Source organism: Lactuca serriola, chromosome 5, assembly GCF_051521515.1.
Source record: "Lactuca serriola cultivar US96UC23 chromosome 5, Lser_US96UC23_V15, whole genome shotgun sequence".
Lineage (NCBI taxonomy): Eukaryota > Viridiplantae > Streptophyta > Magnoliopsida > Asterales > Asteraceae > Lactuca > Lactuca serriola.
The window spans coordinates 247,812,260-247,828,159 of NC_136412.1; the positions used below are offsets into that span (position 1 = coordinate 247,812,260).

Sequence of the window (15,900 nt, forward strand, 5' to 3'; positions counted from 1 at the left end):
ATTAGACCACATAATATTTTAAAAGTGTAAAATACACCCTTATACTATATATAACATTAAAAGTCTAATATTATATATGTATAACTTAAAATGCTAGTCTTACCATTAGTAAGCCTCATTCACGAAGCCGGTCTATAAGGGGTGTATAAGGTTATGGCCTATAAAATGGTCGTTTAATGGGTATCCACTCTCACCCACCGCTTCCTTGATTGGTGGAGGGTCGTTAGCCAAACGGGTAGGATAGGGCAAACCCTCTTCTGATTAAAAGTATAATGAATGTTAAAGTAACTAAATGTTTTACAAAAATTCCCAATCTTAGTTACTTTAGGCAAAAGTGAATTGATGCAATTCCATGAAATTACACTTTGTACCCTTGCTAAGACTAGTGGAGCGTGTGTGGTTAACCGGCACACTAAATGGGTTCTAAGCAAAGGTAGAAAAGGGTGACTCGATGTTTGTCATAGTCCGGTGAAGCGTGTATGGTTAACTGGCACATCAAATTGATGACTGTAACATTGGGGGCACAATGTAAGTTTGCATGGTTATTCACACCCTGTTTTGTGATCCTCGGCATCCTAGTCACAAGTCGAGGGGCATATTGAGATTTAAACATGCCATTGAAAAGTTCAATGAATCTCAAAGGATCTAGGAGTTTTTCAATACATTTAAAGCTTATTTTTTTTCGTTTTTCATGGTGGAAAATTAGTGAATCGTCATTCACTTACCTTCAAATGTTCTGCAATTTGGGTTACGACATCACTCTACCAAGTTGTAGAGTATTGTGTTGGGTCCTAGCCTTAATATCTCATTTGGGTGTTTTATTAAGGACACAATCAATCAATCATCTAACTTGATTTTTTCTCCTGTTTTGTAGATGTCAAAGTATGACAACTAGGGTCTTCCCAAATCCCTTGGAACAAGCTTTCCACATGAAGATGATATTCCACGATTCGATCGAGAACAAAGAGATCATGCTTCACTTTCTCCACCTCCTCCTATTGTTTTCCGTAGCCCATAAGTTCAAAGGCTTGAAAAGTTCAAGCTCACTCAAGCCATTTTGGCAAGTAAACATGAAGAAGGAAATTTAGTGTGTGCACACGTCTTAGATATGAAGTCACACATTGATAGGTTAAGAATGTTAGGAGTTGTTGTCTGTGAGAAGTTGGTTGTTGACTGGGTTCTTCAGTCGCTTCCTGACTCATATAGTGAGTTCGTAAGAGAGTGTTATATGATAGACTACAACGCGACCCTTATCGATCTCACCTATTTGCTTGTTGCTACTGAATCAACAATGATTTGGCGCACTGGAGAAGCAAAGTTGATTGGTGGATCTGCCTTCCAAACCTCTATGGACATAGGCAATGGCAACGAAAGGCATGCCATGGTATAAAAGTTTGATCATAAGAGAAAGGTAAAGTCTGAAGTAGTTCTGTGTGCTGTTCCAAAAGAGTCAATTTGCGTTTATTGCCAAGAGAAAGGTCATTGGAGACGAAGCTGCCCTGTCTACCTGAGAGATCTAAGAGATGGGAGAGTCAAGATGTATGGCTCTACTTCAGGTAAAATCCATTAACTAACTCTAGAAGTTCATATTTTTTATTCTTGATACATTATGTGATAAGATTGCATTTGTTGATGTTTTGTAGAATCGAAGAAAAAAAAGGAAGCTTAAAGGACGAAGTGAGCCGAGTCTGATCGCGAAGAAATGGATTTCGATTGCATGGATTCAAAGATAGGATTTTTGAGCTGCTCCTTTAGAGTTAGGATAGATTGCTAAGAAATGTAATAGCATAGTTTTTCAATTGAGTTGCGTTGTAAGGACAACTTTTTCCACAACAAAATACATTTTGATTTTGTTTTATTTATTTATCCTTGCAATGACATGTATGAAAAATTGATGTTTTTGTATTTCTATTATCAGCAATGTTGAAATGAATGTGATTATTAGTTATGTTATTTATGGTAGTGTCATAATTTTCTAAGTAAGAAAAGATTCCCATCGCCTAAGTTTCAATTGGACATAAACTTGGAATCATACAACTTGTATTGTATGATGTATGGAATCTTGGTACTTAAATAATTAAGACTAATTCCTTGTTCATATAAGTATGTGAGTCAAGTTAAAGGACTAAAGGAACTAGTACACAATGTTGTGCACCAGTCAAGTCCACCATAAACAATAATAACATTATTCGTCATGACTTACTAAAGGTATAGTAAATGTGGTTATACTTATAAGATTAAGTGTAATTCTGAATCATTGAAAAATTTTCAATGAATGGCAGAACGAATAAGTAGAATCAATGAAGGCAGAAAGATAAAAAGTTTTTCCAATCTAAGAAGAAGGGGGAGTACTTTTGTATTGTGTTTTGTGATCGTCTTGGTAATCGTAAGAACCATATTACAATTCATCCTCTAAGGATACCTTAGTGCACTGGTTTGGCTAAGAAGAGGAATGGAGAATTGTTGAAATGGTTAAGTCAATAAGATGTATCGTACTTCATTCCAAAATCAAGTCTTAGAGTCATATTCCAAGATTGTGACTTGAGTGACATAATCTTAAGTAGGAATGTTCTTACACTTGCACATTTTAGTAAGTTGTGATGTCTTGAATAAGACAAAGACCAACTAGTACCAAATTGTGTGTAGGTTTTGTCTTGATATAGACACATACTAACTCTTGGATATTTGTTTGTCAAGAAATGTTTTCTTGACAAGAGAATCTAATATGTCAAGAGGTCAGTGGGAGTCTAAAGATCTTGAAAAGTATCAAAAACAAATCAAGAAGTAAACCTATTAAACACTAGCACACGACTTGAGGTTTGTAACCTATCGTGTTGACAAAATTTTATTCATGTGCCAATCCAGTTGAGTGATTATACATATGAGTTCTACGAGTTCCCAATTTACTGCATAAGGGCAAACACCTTGTTCAATGAAAGTACATTGACTAGCATAGGTGAGCTGCTAAATAACTTGGAAGAAATGGTGGGACACTTGATGGAAAGAAATTAAGAATGAACGAGTTTTGTCCATAAGAGTTTGAATTCGTCACAAACATTATCTTATGATTATGCTTATGACAAATTCACATTGATAGGAACACATGCACCATAAAATATAAGTGTAGGGAGAGGATGTTTTTGCTATAATTAAGGGAGAGGATGTTATACTTTGTTTCCAATCTAAAAGCTTAGATCGAGATATTTTAATTGAATTTAGTCAAGGATATATTTATTAATTGCATTCTCAAAGTTCGATTATGATTACGACATCCCTCTTAATAGTTCAAATTTTGAGAACACGGCAACTAGAAATATTATGACAATATTATAGCAAGAAACTGGTAAAGTATCACGTTTTTCATTATGAATCGCATCCCATACGCTTCGGGTATAGGTTCAATTGCATATGCTATAATATTCGACCGTTCTAAAATTTTCCAAATGCCTAGGGCATTTAGAGGGAAAAAGGGAATAGAACCGGATTTGACTAAAATAATTAAACAACTGTCAAGGACAATCTAAGGTCCGCTAAGGATTGATCGCTTATGGGCAGTTGGCAGTATAGTAACGAATGGACCATAATGGCATTATTATGACTAGATATGATACTATTAATAATGAGTTGTCGTACGGCAAATATGGAAATGTTTCCATATTGGGAGTTGGATATCAAGAATCTATGTGTAGATTAGAAACTTTTATGCAAGAAGAATGTTTAAAGAATGTACTTTGGATGTGAGACTTCATGACTATGGAATTGTCTTGTAACAATCTCCAATAGAGCACTTTGTAATTTCATTGGCAAAGTCTTGGTAACTTTGGCGCTGTGATATTATGAAAGGACCGTTGCATAAAATGTTAGAATCTAACATATTCTATAAGTGGCAAGAATTTGGTATTCTCACACTTGTGGTAAGGATTGGGAATTATGAAATGAGTGTGATTGAAAAGGTTATTCAGTTATATTATTTTGCAAACTAAGGACCATAGGTAAACATAGTGTGCATGCTAAGAGCATGGGACAATTGTTGTTATAATTCAAGTAAGAAGTTGATTACCCGAAACAACAAATAATTAGTAATCAATATGGTGATTAAATAAAAGGTGTTTTATTTATACTCAAAAGTTTGGGGCCATATATGATTAGTATTATTCTTGTGTTTTTTTACTTTGCATGTTTTGACTTCCCGAATAATAAGATTATTCAAACCCTCCACAGTCGCTCATTCGTTGGAAGTACGAATGAATGAAGACTGTCATGAATCCGTCTGTTGATTAACTAAAGCGTTTAGTAATAGCACAAGTTTCCTATAGAGTTCATGAGTGCTGCTATAAGATTAGATTAATGGATTAAACCCACGCTCACTTGGATCGCTTCATGGATTTTATCACGAGTGATTTGTGAGACGATAATATCTTATATTCTTGAAACCGAGATGTGTGAGTTTTACCTTGTGATTCGGTTACACATTTATAATATGTAAACGCACCAGTAACTTGGTGTTATAAACGTATTGTTGTGTGTGATTCGGTGAGTGAGTACAAGCGAACATTGAGTCGAAGTTTATTCGTTCCTTTTACCCAAAGTGGGATAAAAGCGATATATGTGGGCCCCTCGATGATTTAGTGATGACACCCTAAGTGGTTGGCCAAGCCGGGACTGAGTTGATGTGTTCAATTGTAGTCTGTTGTCAGTCGTCATAAATCGGAAATCGGGAAACAACACATGAACAGAGAGTATGATTAAAATCCATGTCTCGGTTCATATGATATCTAGAATGGAGGAATATATGATCCCTTACCTAAAGGATAGGTTGCTGATAAGATCAGAGTTCAACAACGTCTTTAAGAGCTACGATTGCTAATCGGATTGTACTTACATTATAGTTACTAGACTTATCCAAGTGGGAGACTGTTGGATTAGTGTCTAAGCCCATAACTATATTTGGTATCTACTTGACTCGGTTGTGCATGGTCCTTTTGGGTTACCTTCACCAAAGCAACTTGATAGGATGATTTATGGAGAAAGAGGATTAATTATAATTTATTAATATATTATATGAATAACATATTAAAGAAGAAATCATATTGTTTAATTAATATTAGTCAAGAATTAATTTATAGTTAGTTTTGTGACTAAAAGATATTGATTAAACTTAGGGGATTGGAATTGTAATTACAAGATAATTACAATTGGGAAATGGATCACCTTGGAACATAGGTTAGACGAATTCTATGGGAAGCCCATAAGGAATTCGTCTAAGGGGTGTTCTAAAGGGAGTCCATGGACTGCTTAGGGCCTAAGCAGTCAAATTAGGGTTTCCTAGTTGAAAACCCTAATAGCCTCAGTATATAAAGACCCATATGGCCCCAAAAACGTGGTGAACTCACTTGGAAGAGCCCTAGGACGTTTTTGGTGATCCTCCTCTCTCTCATAAGTCATTCTCTTGCTCTTGGTGTTTGTAAACCATCAGAGGAGTGACATTTGTGACTCTAAGCTCCAAAGAAAGAAGATTGAAGAGATTCAAGCCATTCTACAAGAGGTAATCATCTAGATATGCTCTTATGTGATTATTTCGAAATGTATATGCTATATTAGGGTTCTTGAGCCTTGGATGAATTGCATGTACAATAGAGAAACCTAGATCCAAGCATTAGGGTTTGCATGAGCACATAGGATGTTCTTTTGTATAAAACCCATCAAATAGCTGGAGCAACTTCTTCCCTACTTGGGCTACGAATACTCCCAAGACATAGTCTCCAATCCCGAAAGCGCAATAGAACGCACAATCAATTCGTGCGATACGATACAAGAGATGCAAGGCAAACTCAAAACCCTGGCAGTCCTTCCACTAACTGGCTCACTACCGAAGCCGGAACCAAACCCTTGTCGTTCCTCATGTGTGCTCATCCTCATCTGGCAAAGCAGCTATCCCCACTATCAGAGCATAACCAAGAATTCTCTTTCCCCTAAGATTCTTAGATTCTCCAAAACTTTCACTGATTCGAGTATGGATCATGTGCTTTTACTAGTACGGTCCTATACTACCTTCCACACTTATCCATGCTTTCCTCAACAATCCTCTTGAATCCTCTAAGTCACCTACTCCACCGGTGTACCAAGTATCCGCTAACAGCAACACAATACCCACCAAATCAACTCCTAGGCTCCCCCTAGGTTCCCAACCTCACCGAACCGCCCCACTAAACTAATTGGAGCATACCTTAGGCTTTCCTAGGTTCCCAACCTCGCCTTGCCATCAGCTGCTAAAGAACTCCCCATGATGCCAACCATCCACCTCTTGGATATCATTACATCCACTTAGTAGCTGAATCCAATCACTCAAGAGTTCAATAAAGCACAAAGAAAGCAGCATTCGTGAAGTAGCAATCCGATCAAAAGAACTATCATAGAACATTCAACCCACACACCACAACTCATGCTATCCACATCCATACATCCTCACTGCCGGCTACCTAATGCATGCAAATTATACATAGAACATGATCTAATAAACTATCGAATAATAGACTCTACCCTAGGACCACAGCCAGACAAGGAACATGAAATAAGGCCAAATCAATTATTCTAAGGCTATAAGATCCTAACCATATACAATTTTAAAATCATACACTTAGCAATTACTATTACCAATAATCATTCTCATTCTAGCATGGCATCCATTATTCCCAAGGCTACAAGCACCACATATCAAGCCAATCTATTGTTGACTACTTAACTGACTACTCAACACTAGCATGCAAGTCTACCAGCTCATACAATATATAAAGGCATCTCTCCTAGCCCTAACTAGCATGCGCTTCTCAGATTCATAAATCAAGTCATAACAACTAACATATATGGGTATTATGGGGAAACTTAGTTAAGCTTGACTGATTGCATGCACAACACCCTTTCTTATCTTAGAAAACTTTTTTTTTCTTGAAAACGTTTTGCTTTTTGAAAACTTTACAGATCCTCAGTTTGAGTTCAGACTCACCCGAAAGTATGTCCAAATCCCTTATACCAAGGCTCTGATACCAACTTGTAACAACCCAAAAATCAAGGGTAAAAATTTCATTTTTAATATAGTCAAAACATAGATATCATTTAGTCCAAACATTCCAAAACATCACTAATTAAAACATTTATAAGAGTTCATCCCAATATCATTCATTACGAAAAATATGGGTGTGTGCGTTGCGATCAGGCCAGACCCTTTCTTTCCAAAGCGATGATACTTGAAACAATAAACAAAACTGTAAGCACGAAGCTTACTGAGTTCCCCAGAGCATACCCCACATAATCCACATAAACCATATCAATCACATATGCCATATCAATCATATAATCCATAACAATCATATAAGGGATCCATGGAAACCCTCAACGAGTCTTATACACATAATCACATAAATCAATCAACTACACAAGCCATGCATATAAACATATAAGGAAGCTATGGAAACCCTCCAAGGTCTTACACCAGGTGCCACTAGAATCCCCACGTGGTCTTAGCCCACTGCCATGGGAACCCCCACATGGTCTCAACTACCTGCCATGGGAACCACCCACTACAAGAAAAAGGGGTATTAGAGATTGACATATTCAGTCTTTGATGGTTAATAATCAGTCTCTAATAAGAATCAAGGAATGATTTCGCTAGTCCTTATCTAGTCCCAGAAACCTAGTCCTAGATAGTGTTTTTTTTTTATATCCGGGACTGAAAATCAGTCCTTAATATGTAATAGTATCAAAGACGGATAATCAGTCCCTGATAATATCAAATTCAGTCTTAAATGTGTTTTCTTTAAATCCACGATTTCATATAAGATCAGTCCCTGATAATAACTTTTGGGGACTAAAAATCAGTCTTACATAGTACATCATTCAGTCTAGAATACGCTTCATTAAAATCCTTACTCAATTCATATCAGTCCCTGATAATATATATTTAAGACTGAATATCATTCTCAAATGTTATCATCTTATGTCTCTAACCTGATTTTTATTGACTGCATATCAGTCTCATATACACTTTTATTCAGTCCCTAACCCGATTTTTTAGTTACCGTATGTCAGTCTCAGATACATTTTCATTTAGCCCCTAACCATATTTTTCAGTAACTAATGTCAGTCTTAGATAGAATTTCATTTAGTCCTAACCTGGATTTTTAGTGACTGAATATCAGTCTCCAGATACAATGTCATTTGCTCCCTAACCTGATTTTCTAGTGACTAAATATTAGTCTCAAATATAATGTCATTCGGTCCCTAACCTGCTATTGTTTCAAACCAAAGTTTAGTCCTAAACTAACATTTATTGTGACTAATATAAACAATGCGCTTGTTAATACACCAAATGAACTAGTACTAGATAAATAAACCATAATTTAGACATCATATCCAAATTTAAAACAACAAACAAAAATGTCTAAGAAACTAGTCAATAACTAAACCATACGTGAAAGAAGTTCCAAATTTTAATAACCGGTCAAGAATTTTACGCTTGCTACGCTTGCTCTGATAGATCTGTTATGTCATCGTACGCACGAGCTTCATCTTCATCTGGTGGACATAATATGTTTTGAGAATACGGGAACTTCGAGATAATAAACCGGAACGTTTTTTCACATTTTTCCTCACTTTGTTTGATTTTTTGTTCATTTATTCGAACCTCCTCCTCAGGTGCAACAATCTTACTTTTCCTATCTTCTTCGTCTTTTGAGGATGATTGAGATGTTTCTGCGGTTGATAAGAGATGTATATCTTTTTTCCTCATAACAGGTCCACTTGAAGCCTCCTATCCAGATTGTAATGTTTTATGTTTGGCACAAATAGTTTTAATGACTTTTTTTTTCTGTCGTATTCTATTTCTTGAGTAATGCTTGTTCCCGCCGAAACTAATTTGGCACATTCTTCCTCCTTGAGTTGGAGAATATTTTCCTAATACAACATAAAAACATATTATAATAACTTATAACACCAATATCAATATATTATAACTATAAATAAATAATAGTCAAGAAATCATTCTTACGTATTGAATGCGTGACTCATCATTTATCCATTTCTTTATAGGATCAAAAATGTAACTTATGATATAACTCGATTGGGCTGGGGGCCATTTGAGTCTCTTTATTTGTCTGCAATAATAAAGATTAATATAAGTAAAGGTAAAAAATAAATTTTCTTGAATATATTAATTTAAATATGAATTAATTTGATAGTTTACCATGGCAAATTTGTGATTTGCTATCGATCTTGAGCCTCCTCTACTTGGAATAACAAGTTTTCTCCGATTATGTTTCATTTGTTCAGCATATTGCTACAAAATTTGAACTATACGTGGTTAATAATATATAAATAAGAGTTAATTACATAAAATGTGTATGTGCAAGATTGAGAGAATTTTGTTATAGGTGTATACTTTTCTATATTTGACAGCGCATGTTTTATAACACTACAAGAAATAAAATAAGAATTCTAAGATCAAATTATAAGGTTTATAGAATTTAATAATTACCTTCGCTTTATCCGATTCCCAATAATCGCACAAATAATCTCAATCTTCTTCGCTACGACAATCTGGCTTCATTTTAGATCTTGCAAATTGTGGATCTGTCATTCCTCCATTTTTCATCCAATAATCTTTGAAAATATTTTGTGTGCTTTTCCATTGACTCCGCATTTGTTCGTCTACATACTCCATCAGAACTTTATCTTCGTGCGGTAATTCAAAATTTTCCTACATTTAATACATAAATTAAAATTGTATGTTATTAATTAAATTTTAATAATAAATTACTTCCTTTTATGATTTTAAATTTTAACAAAAAAATGAATAGATTTAGGAAAATGATATGTAACTTACACGTAATCTGTTAATCATTTCTTCTTTATTTTCTTTTGCTACTTTCTCCCATGTATGGAATTCCATTTGACAAAAGCTCCGCATCACAATTCCAACCTCCGTTGCAAAAGATATTGTTGAATCCCCGATGTATTTCTTTTTATAGGTATCTCTTGTCAATGTAATTCGAGCATCAGGTTGTTTTTCCAAAATCTGTGAAGCCTTTTTATTAATATTAGGGCCTCGCCTCCGCCTCTATGGTTGATCTACACGACAGAAAGTATACATCATCTAATGCATAATTTGTAATATTATAAATAAAAGAATAAATTGTCTACTATTACTTGGAACGACTTCCTCTGTGGCTGATAAAGTCGGTTGAGTATTTTCTCTAGAACCACTCCCTCCTGTTTTTGTAGTCACATAAGCGTGTAAATGTATAAACATAAGTGGAAAGAAAGAAAGAAACACAGAAATCACAGCTGGTCAGAGACATAAAAACAAGATACAGAGGTGGAACAGGTGAAGAACAAAACAGGAGAAAAATTTTCTGGGAAAATTTTCTTGTACTCCAAGCTTTGTTGAGAAAAATATGAATAAAACTTAATTAAAACATCATAGATACATATCCTATTCATACTAAACAAAAAATCCTAATCTAGCAAAAAAACTAAAAATACGATGGTTTTTCCCAAAATACCCCTGGGTGAAACCTGTCCTAGAGTTTGATTATTCCAACAGATGCCATGAAAGGATGTAACAGTTCTATGTTTATGATGTGAGGATAGATAGAGACAAAGAGATATAGACTATATTGAAGGAGATAATTAATAAAACAAACAAGGATTTGGTTTTCTTTCTAGTTTTCTTCCCTGACAATCACAGTGTAATTGTTGTTATTTTGTATAAGAAAGCATGGGTGTGTATGCATGGTGTGATGATCTTTAAAAACTAAAAAAAGATGCAAAAGAAGACATAGAAGTGGCTTTTATAAAATAAAAAAGAAAATGATATTTTAATCTATCTTCACTAAATTGTGTTAAGCATGGGTGTATATCCATTGTTTGATGATCTTTAATTGTAGTGCCCGATTTGGGAAAAGAATCCGTATTTTGGCAAACTACTGGCTTAGTTGTGTTAGAGACAGTTCCTTCACCAACAAGCAAATTTGATGTTGATTGAGGATTTTTTCTCAGACCACTTCCTCCTGCAGAAAGTAGAAAGTACATTTCCCGAACCCGAATAACAAGAAAATAGAATTACCCAACCGAATAACACCCATACATTGTGTAAGTTGTTTATAAGGTTGTAAAAAGTACATTGTCCAAAATTTCAGATTTAAAGTTAAAAACATAAATCATGTCAAAAATAGAAATCTGAAATCCATTACATTTAAATTTTTCTTTAACTCAATTTTTAGTAAACAGTAAAAACATATAAGGTTTACCTGTTGCATCAACGGATGCCATAGCACGTTTACGTCGATGAAGCATACACAATTTTGGATCGAGTTCACCTTCACTTCCTTTACCTGATGACGTGATTGAAATTAGTCAAGGTTCTTTTATTACACGCTTAGTACCTCCGAGATTAACAATCATCATCATCACTAGAAATATCCACATTTTATCTGCAAAGGATGTGATTTATAAACAATTTAGTCAGGAGTACAATTATTTATATTCATCGTCTAAAAGTTTTAAATATTAACAGATTAAAAACACACCAATGAAGTAGAACTACAGTACAATTATCCATAATCATAGTAAATAAGTTTTAAAAATGTAACTAATTACAAAACACACCAACAAAGTAGAAAAAGATTACAATTATTCATATTCATCGTCTGAATCATCAAATAGGGCTACATTTCTTTCATTGTTATCATCTAAACCCTCTAAATCTTCAGGTTCCTCACTAATTTCTTTGGGGATAGTATCATAATCAATAAAACATCTAAGCTGTCTTCAAAAGCTTCAACATCAACAATTTCCACAAACTCTTCTTCACCATTTTCTACATGAAACACAAAACTTTCACAATCTGATGTTTGAAATGGGGTTGTGTCCGAAGATGTCCCTACATGTTCGAACATATCCTATACATCCTCATTATGTGGAATATCCAATAAATGCCTATGTGGGCTTCTTTCTATGATTTTCCAGCCCGAGTCACGCGTGGGATCGTTTATATAGAAAACTTGTTTTGCTTGATTTTCCAACACAAAAGGATCTTCGTCATAATCTTTTTTGGTTGTATCTATATATATGAAATGAGGTTCAAACATCATGTGCTTCCTTTTACGGTCGGTATCAAAACAAATGCATTTAAATAAAATAACTCAGTATCCTTTTATGAATGAAAATTCAAGGACTTCATCAACATATCCATAATAATCTTCTTTAACACCATTGTGAATTCCTACAATTGTGACTCCACAACTTTGAGTCCTCCTATGATCATCTCGTGACTTAACAAGAAATTTAACTCCATTTACTATGTATCCATTATGTGATATAACTCAGTTATCTGGACCACGAGATAGTGCATATAACTCTTCGTTGATTTCCGATGAATTTTGCTCATACATTGTTCCTATCTGTTCACCATTTCCAAAAAAAGTAAGGGTAGGTTGATTGTTCTGACATGAGAAAATGATATAAATTATGTTATAGTAACATTACCCGTGATGAAAACCAAGATGGAAATGTAGATTGTTGTAATTCACTGAAATCTAGGGCTGCTTGATGTTGTCTTTCCAAGAAATTCAAGTGCTCACTATCAAGTGTAAGTAAGCTTTAAATACCTTGAGATACAAAAAAGTTAATTCACTATGAAAGGGAAAATGTACTTACTTTAGGTACGGTTCAACTTGTGAACAATTAGTTAACATAAACCACAATGCTTTCTTTATTGAAATGTTTGAAAGCCTAACAGTTTCTCGCTTCCCAATTCCTCGGCCATTTAATATGAAAATATCTAATTTATAGTCTCGAACATCACTGGTAGTTTCATCGTCATATCTACCTCGCTTATCTAATCTTGAATCAACACCACGTAAATAGTGTGAACAAAATATCAGAGCTTCTTCAACAACATAACCTTCTGCAATTCAACCTTCGGGTCTTGCTTTGTTTCTAACATATTTCTTTAAATGGCCGAGATACCTTTCAACTGGATACATCCACCTTGATTGTATAGGTCCTCCTAAAATAGCTTCTTGAGGTAGATGAACGCACAAGTGCATCATAACTGTAAAAAATAAGGGAGGAAATATGTGTTCAAGCTTGCAAAGAATCTTAAGTATCTTTTCTTGCAAAGTTTCCAACTCTCTCACAAGTAATGTGGCTGAAGTTAGAATCTTGAAAAATTGAGACAACTCGGTCAATGTATCACGTATACGCTTATCTAAAAGCCCACGAACAACAATAGGGAGTATACGTGACATGAAGACATGATAATCATGTGATTTAAGCCCATATATCTTACTTTACTCGAGAATAACATTTTTACCCAAGTTTGCGGCATATCCATCAGGAAAACGCACAGACTTAACTAGAGAGCAAAATTGTTTCCTTTCTATTGGAGTTAAGACATATGGAGCGGGCAGTTTAATCCAACGATCATTTTTCTTCACCAAGTGCAGATTCTTGCGTATTTTCATATCTTGAAGATCTCGGTGAGCTAGGTCAGTGTCTTTTGTCCTCTTTTCTATGTTCAATAAAGTTCCCAAGAAGTTCTCACCCACATTTTTTATAACATGCATGACATCAATGTTATGACGCATTAACAACTTACACCAGTATGGTAGTTCAAAGAATATGCTTTTTTTAACCAATTTAACTCACGTTCGCTCCTTCTACGTTTTTGGCCAATGTGAGACTGTTTCTTTCCATGTGGAAAGTAAGGGACATTTTCTAATTGGCGCAAGCAATCTTCTCCACTGATATGTTTGGGTGCAATCCTAGACTCTTTTTTCCCATTAAAATCTCGTGCATTCCTCCAAGGATGATCAGGGGAGAAATCGCCTATGACCTACATATGCTATTTTATTTAGTATACGAATACTAGATGCATCTTTGTTGCATGTTAGGCATGCCAAGTACCTACTTGTGCTCCATCTAGAGAAGTAACCATATGCAGGAAAATCGGTTATTGTCCACATAAGTGCTGCACGCATGTTGAATGTACGTCCCGATTCAGGATCATATGTTTCAATACCGTTCTCCCATAGAAGTTTCAACTAATCTACCAGTGGACGTAAATATACATCAATATCCTTTCCTGGTGAATCTTTTCCAGGAATCAACAAAGCCATCATAAATGAAGCATCAATCATAGACTTCCAAGGAGGCATATTGTACAATGTAAGCACAACGGGCCACATACTATATGAAGTACTCATCGTCCCAAAAGGGTTGAAACCATCGCTCGCAAGACCTAGGCGTACATTTCTTGGTTCTTTGGCAAAATCAGGGTAAATTGTATCAAAATGCTTCCATGCTTTTCCGTCTGCTGGATACCTAAGAACTCCATCTTCTTTAGACATGTTGTGAGCGTGCCACTGCATGTCCTTTGTAGTATACCTAGAGGCATATAGTCGCTTAAGTCTACTTGTGATGGAAAAGTAACGCAAGACTTTGGTTGGAATCTTCTTTTGACGCATTTTATGGTCTACCCAACGACTAGCACCACAAACAGGACATGATTGTAATTCCAAATTTTCCTTCCAAAACAATGCACAATCATTCTTGCAAGCATGTATTGATTCGTATCCAAGTCCAAGAGTACGCAAATACTTTTTTGCCTCATAGTGGGATTTAGGGATTATTGTGTTCTTGAATGCCTCACTCAATAACTTCAGTATCATATCCATGGACACATTTGTCATTTTACATGTTACCTTTACGTGCATCAATCGTAATATAAATCTTAGTAAAGAGAAAGTATCACATCCTGGAAATAAAGGTTTCTCCCTATGAGCAAATAACTTGTCCACATTTGGATTACTAGATCGATTATAAGACTCGGCCTCATCGTTGTCATCTACTCCTTCAGTTTCAGCTCCCACATGAAACGCATCACCAAGTAAAGCATCAACACCATCATCTGATTCATTATCACTTTCATCATGCTCGTTGTTTATTTCATTTTGCTGGCGACTTTCCCCGTGAAATGTACATATTTTATATGACTGCTGAAAGCCATGATGTATGATATGATTACAAACTACATCAGGTGCATGCTTTCTTACATTTAGAAAACTTTTGCATGGACAGTGTGTACGACCTTCACTATCAACGTAACCTTTAGCCATCTCCGCAAAAGCAATTGCCCCTTTCATGAACTTTGGATTGATCTTATTCGTGATTTTAGTCCAACTCTTGTCCATCTTATCTTAGTATGGAGTTGTTGAACTAAAAGGAACCAAAAAGAAGAAAAAGAAGAAACATAAAAAACTACCATTAATGTTAAATAGATAAAATCTATTTACATGTTGATTTATGGAATGCAAAAAAGACTATTCTACCCTATGTTTATTTGATGTAAATTTCTTCAATAACTGGAGATATAACTGATGATTATGAATTAATTACGTCTTGTAATGTATACATGAAGTCCGAGAGACTGATAGAGTTTGTGTATTGTGTTATGTGGTCCCTTTGCATAAATCATGTGGCGTTGAATACATAAGTCTGGTAACTAGATGACTGAACACCATACAACTTAAACCTAGATAATTAATTTAGGTTGGCCATGGAGGCTTAGGTTTTAGTTTTTACTTCTTACATCTTACATCTGACCATTGGGGGCATATATCATAGAAAATAATAAGTAAACCCAATTTATAATATCAAATATATGGTCATTCAAAAGTCATTGGGGACATCTGCCCGACTCTTCAAGCACTAGATCCACCCCTGTATTCAACCGTCTTCCACTAGCAGCGCTTATTTAGAAAAAGATAATCTGTATGCATGGTGGCATAGGGAGAGAGTTTTTATATAAGTGATGTTGTTTTCAAAAGTAGCTGTCAAAATGGT

The 15,900-nt window shown here is 35.1% G+C and overlaps 1 protein-coding gene and 1 long non-coding RNA gene across 3 annotated transcripts; both read right to left on the minus strand.

The window, feature by feature from the left end:
* Positions 1-8,352: 8,352 nt before the first annotated feature.
* Positions 8,353-11,482, minus strand: LOC145051540 (uncharacterized). 2 transcript variants are annotated; one of them, XR_013683688.1, is made up of 7 exons: positions 11,304-11,482; positions 10,201-10,263; positions 9,878-10,122; positions 9,530-9,751; positions 9,239-9,331; positions 9,044-9,149; positions 8,353-8,949 (listed from the first exon to the last, which is right to left on the minus strand). It is a non-coding gene; the product is annotated as an uncharacterized LOC145051540 (long non-coding RNA). The 2 variants fall into 2 exon arrangements; XR_013683687.1 differs by having other exon boundaries at positions 9,878-10,263.
* Positions 11,483-14,099: 2,617 nt separating this feature from the next.
* On the minus strand, positions 14,100-15,248 carry LOC145050351 (uncharacterized). The gene has a single exon (XM_078998617.1). The coding sequence runs from the start codon at positions 15,246-15,248 to the stop codon at positions 14,100-14,102; it is 1,149 nt and encodes a 382-aa protein (XP_078854743.1).
* Positions 15,249-15,900: the final 652 nt, after the last annotated feature.

Excerpts from the sequence above, each read along its gene's own strand:
- LOC145050351 (XM_078998617.1), bottom strand. The coding sequence starts at position 15,248 with ATGGACAAGAGTTGGACTAAAATCACGAATAAGATCAATCCAAAGTTC.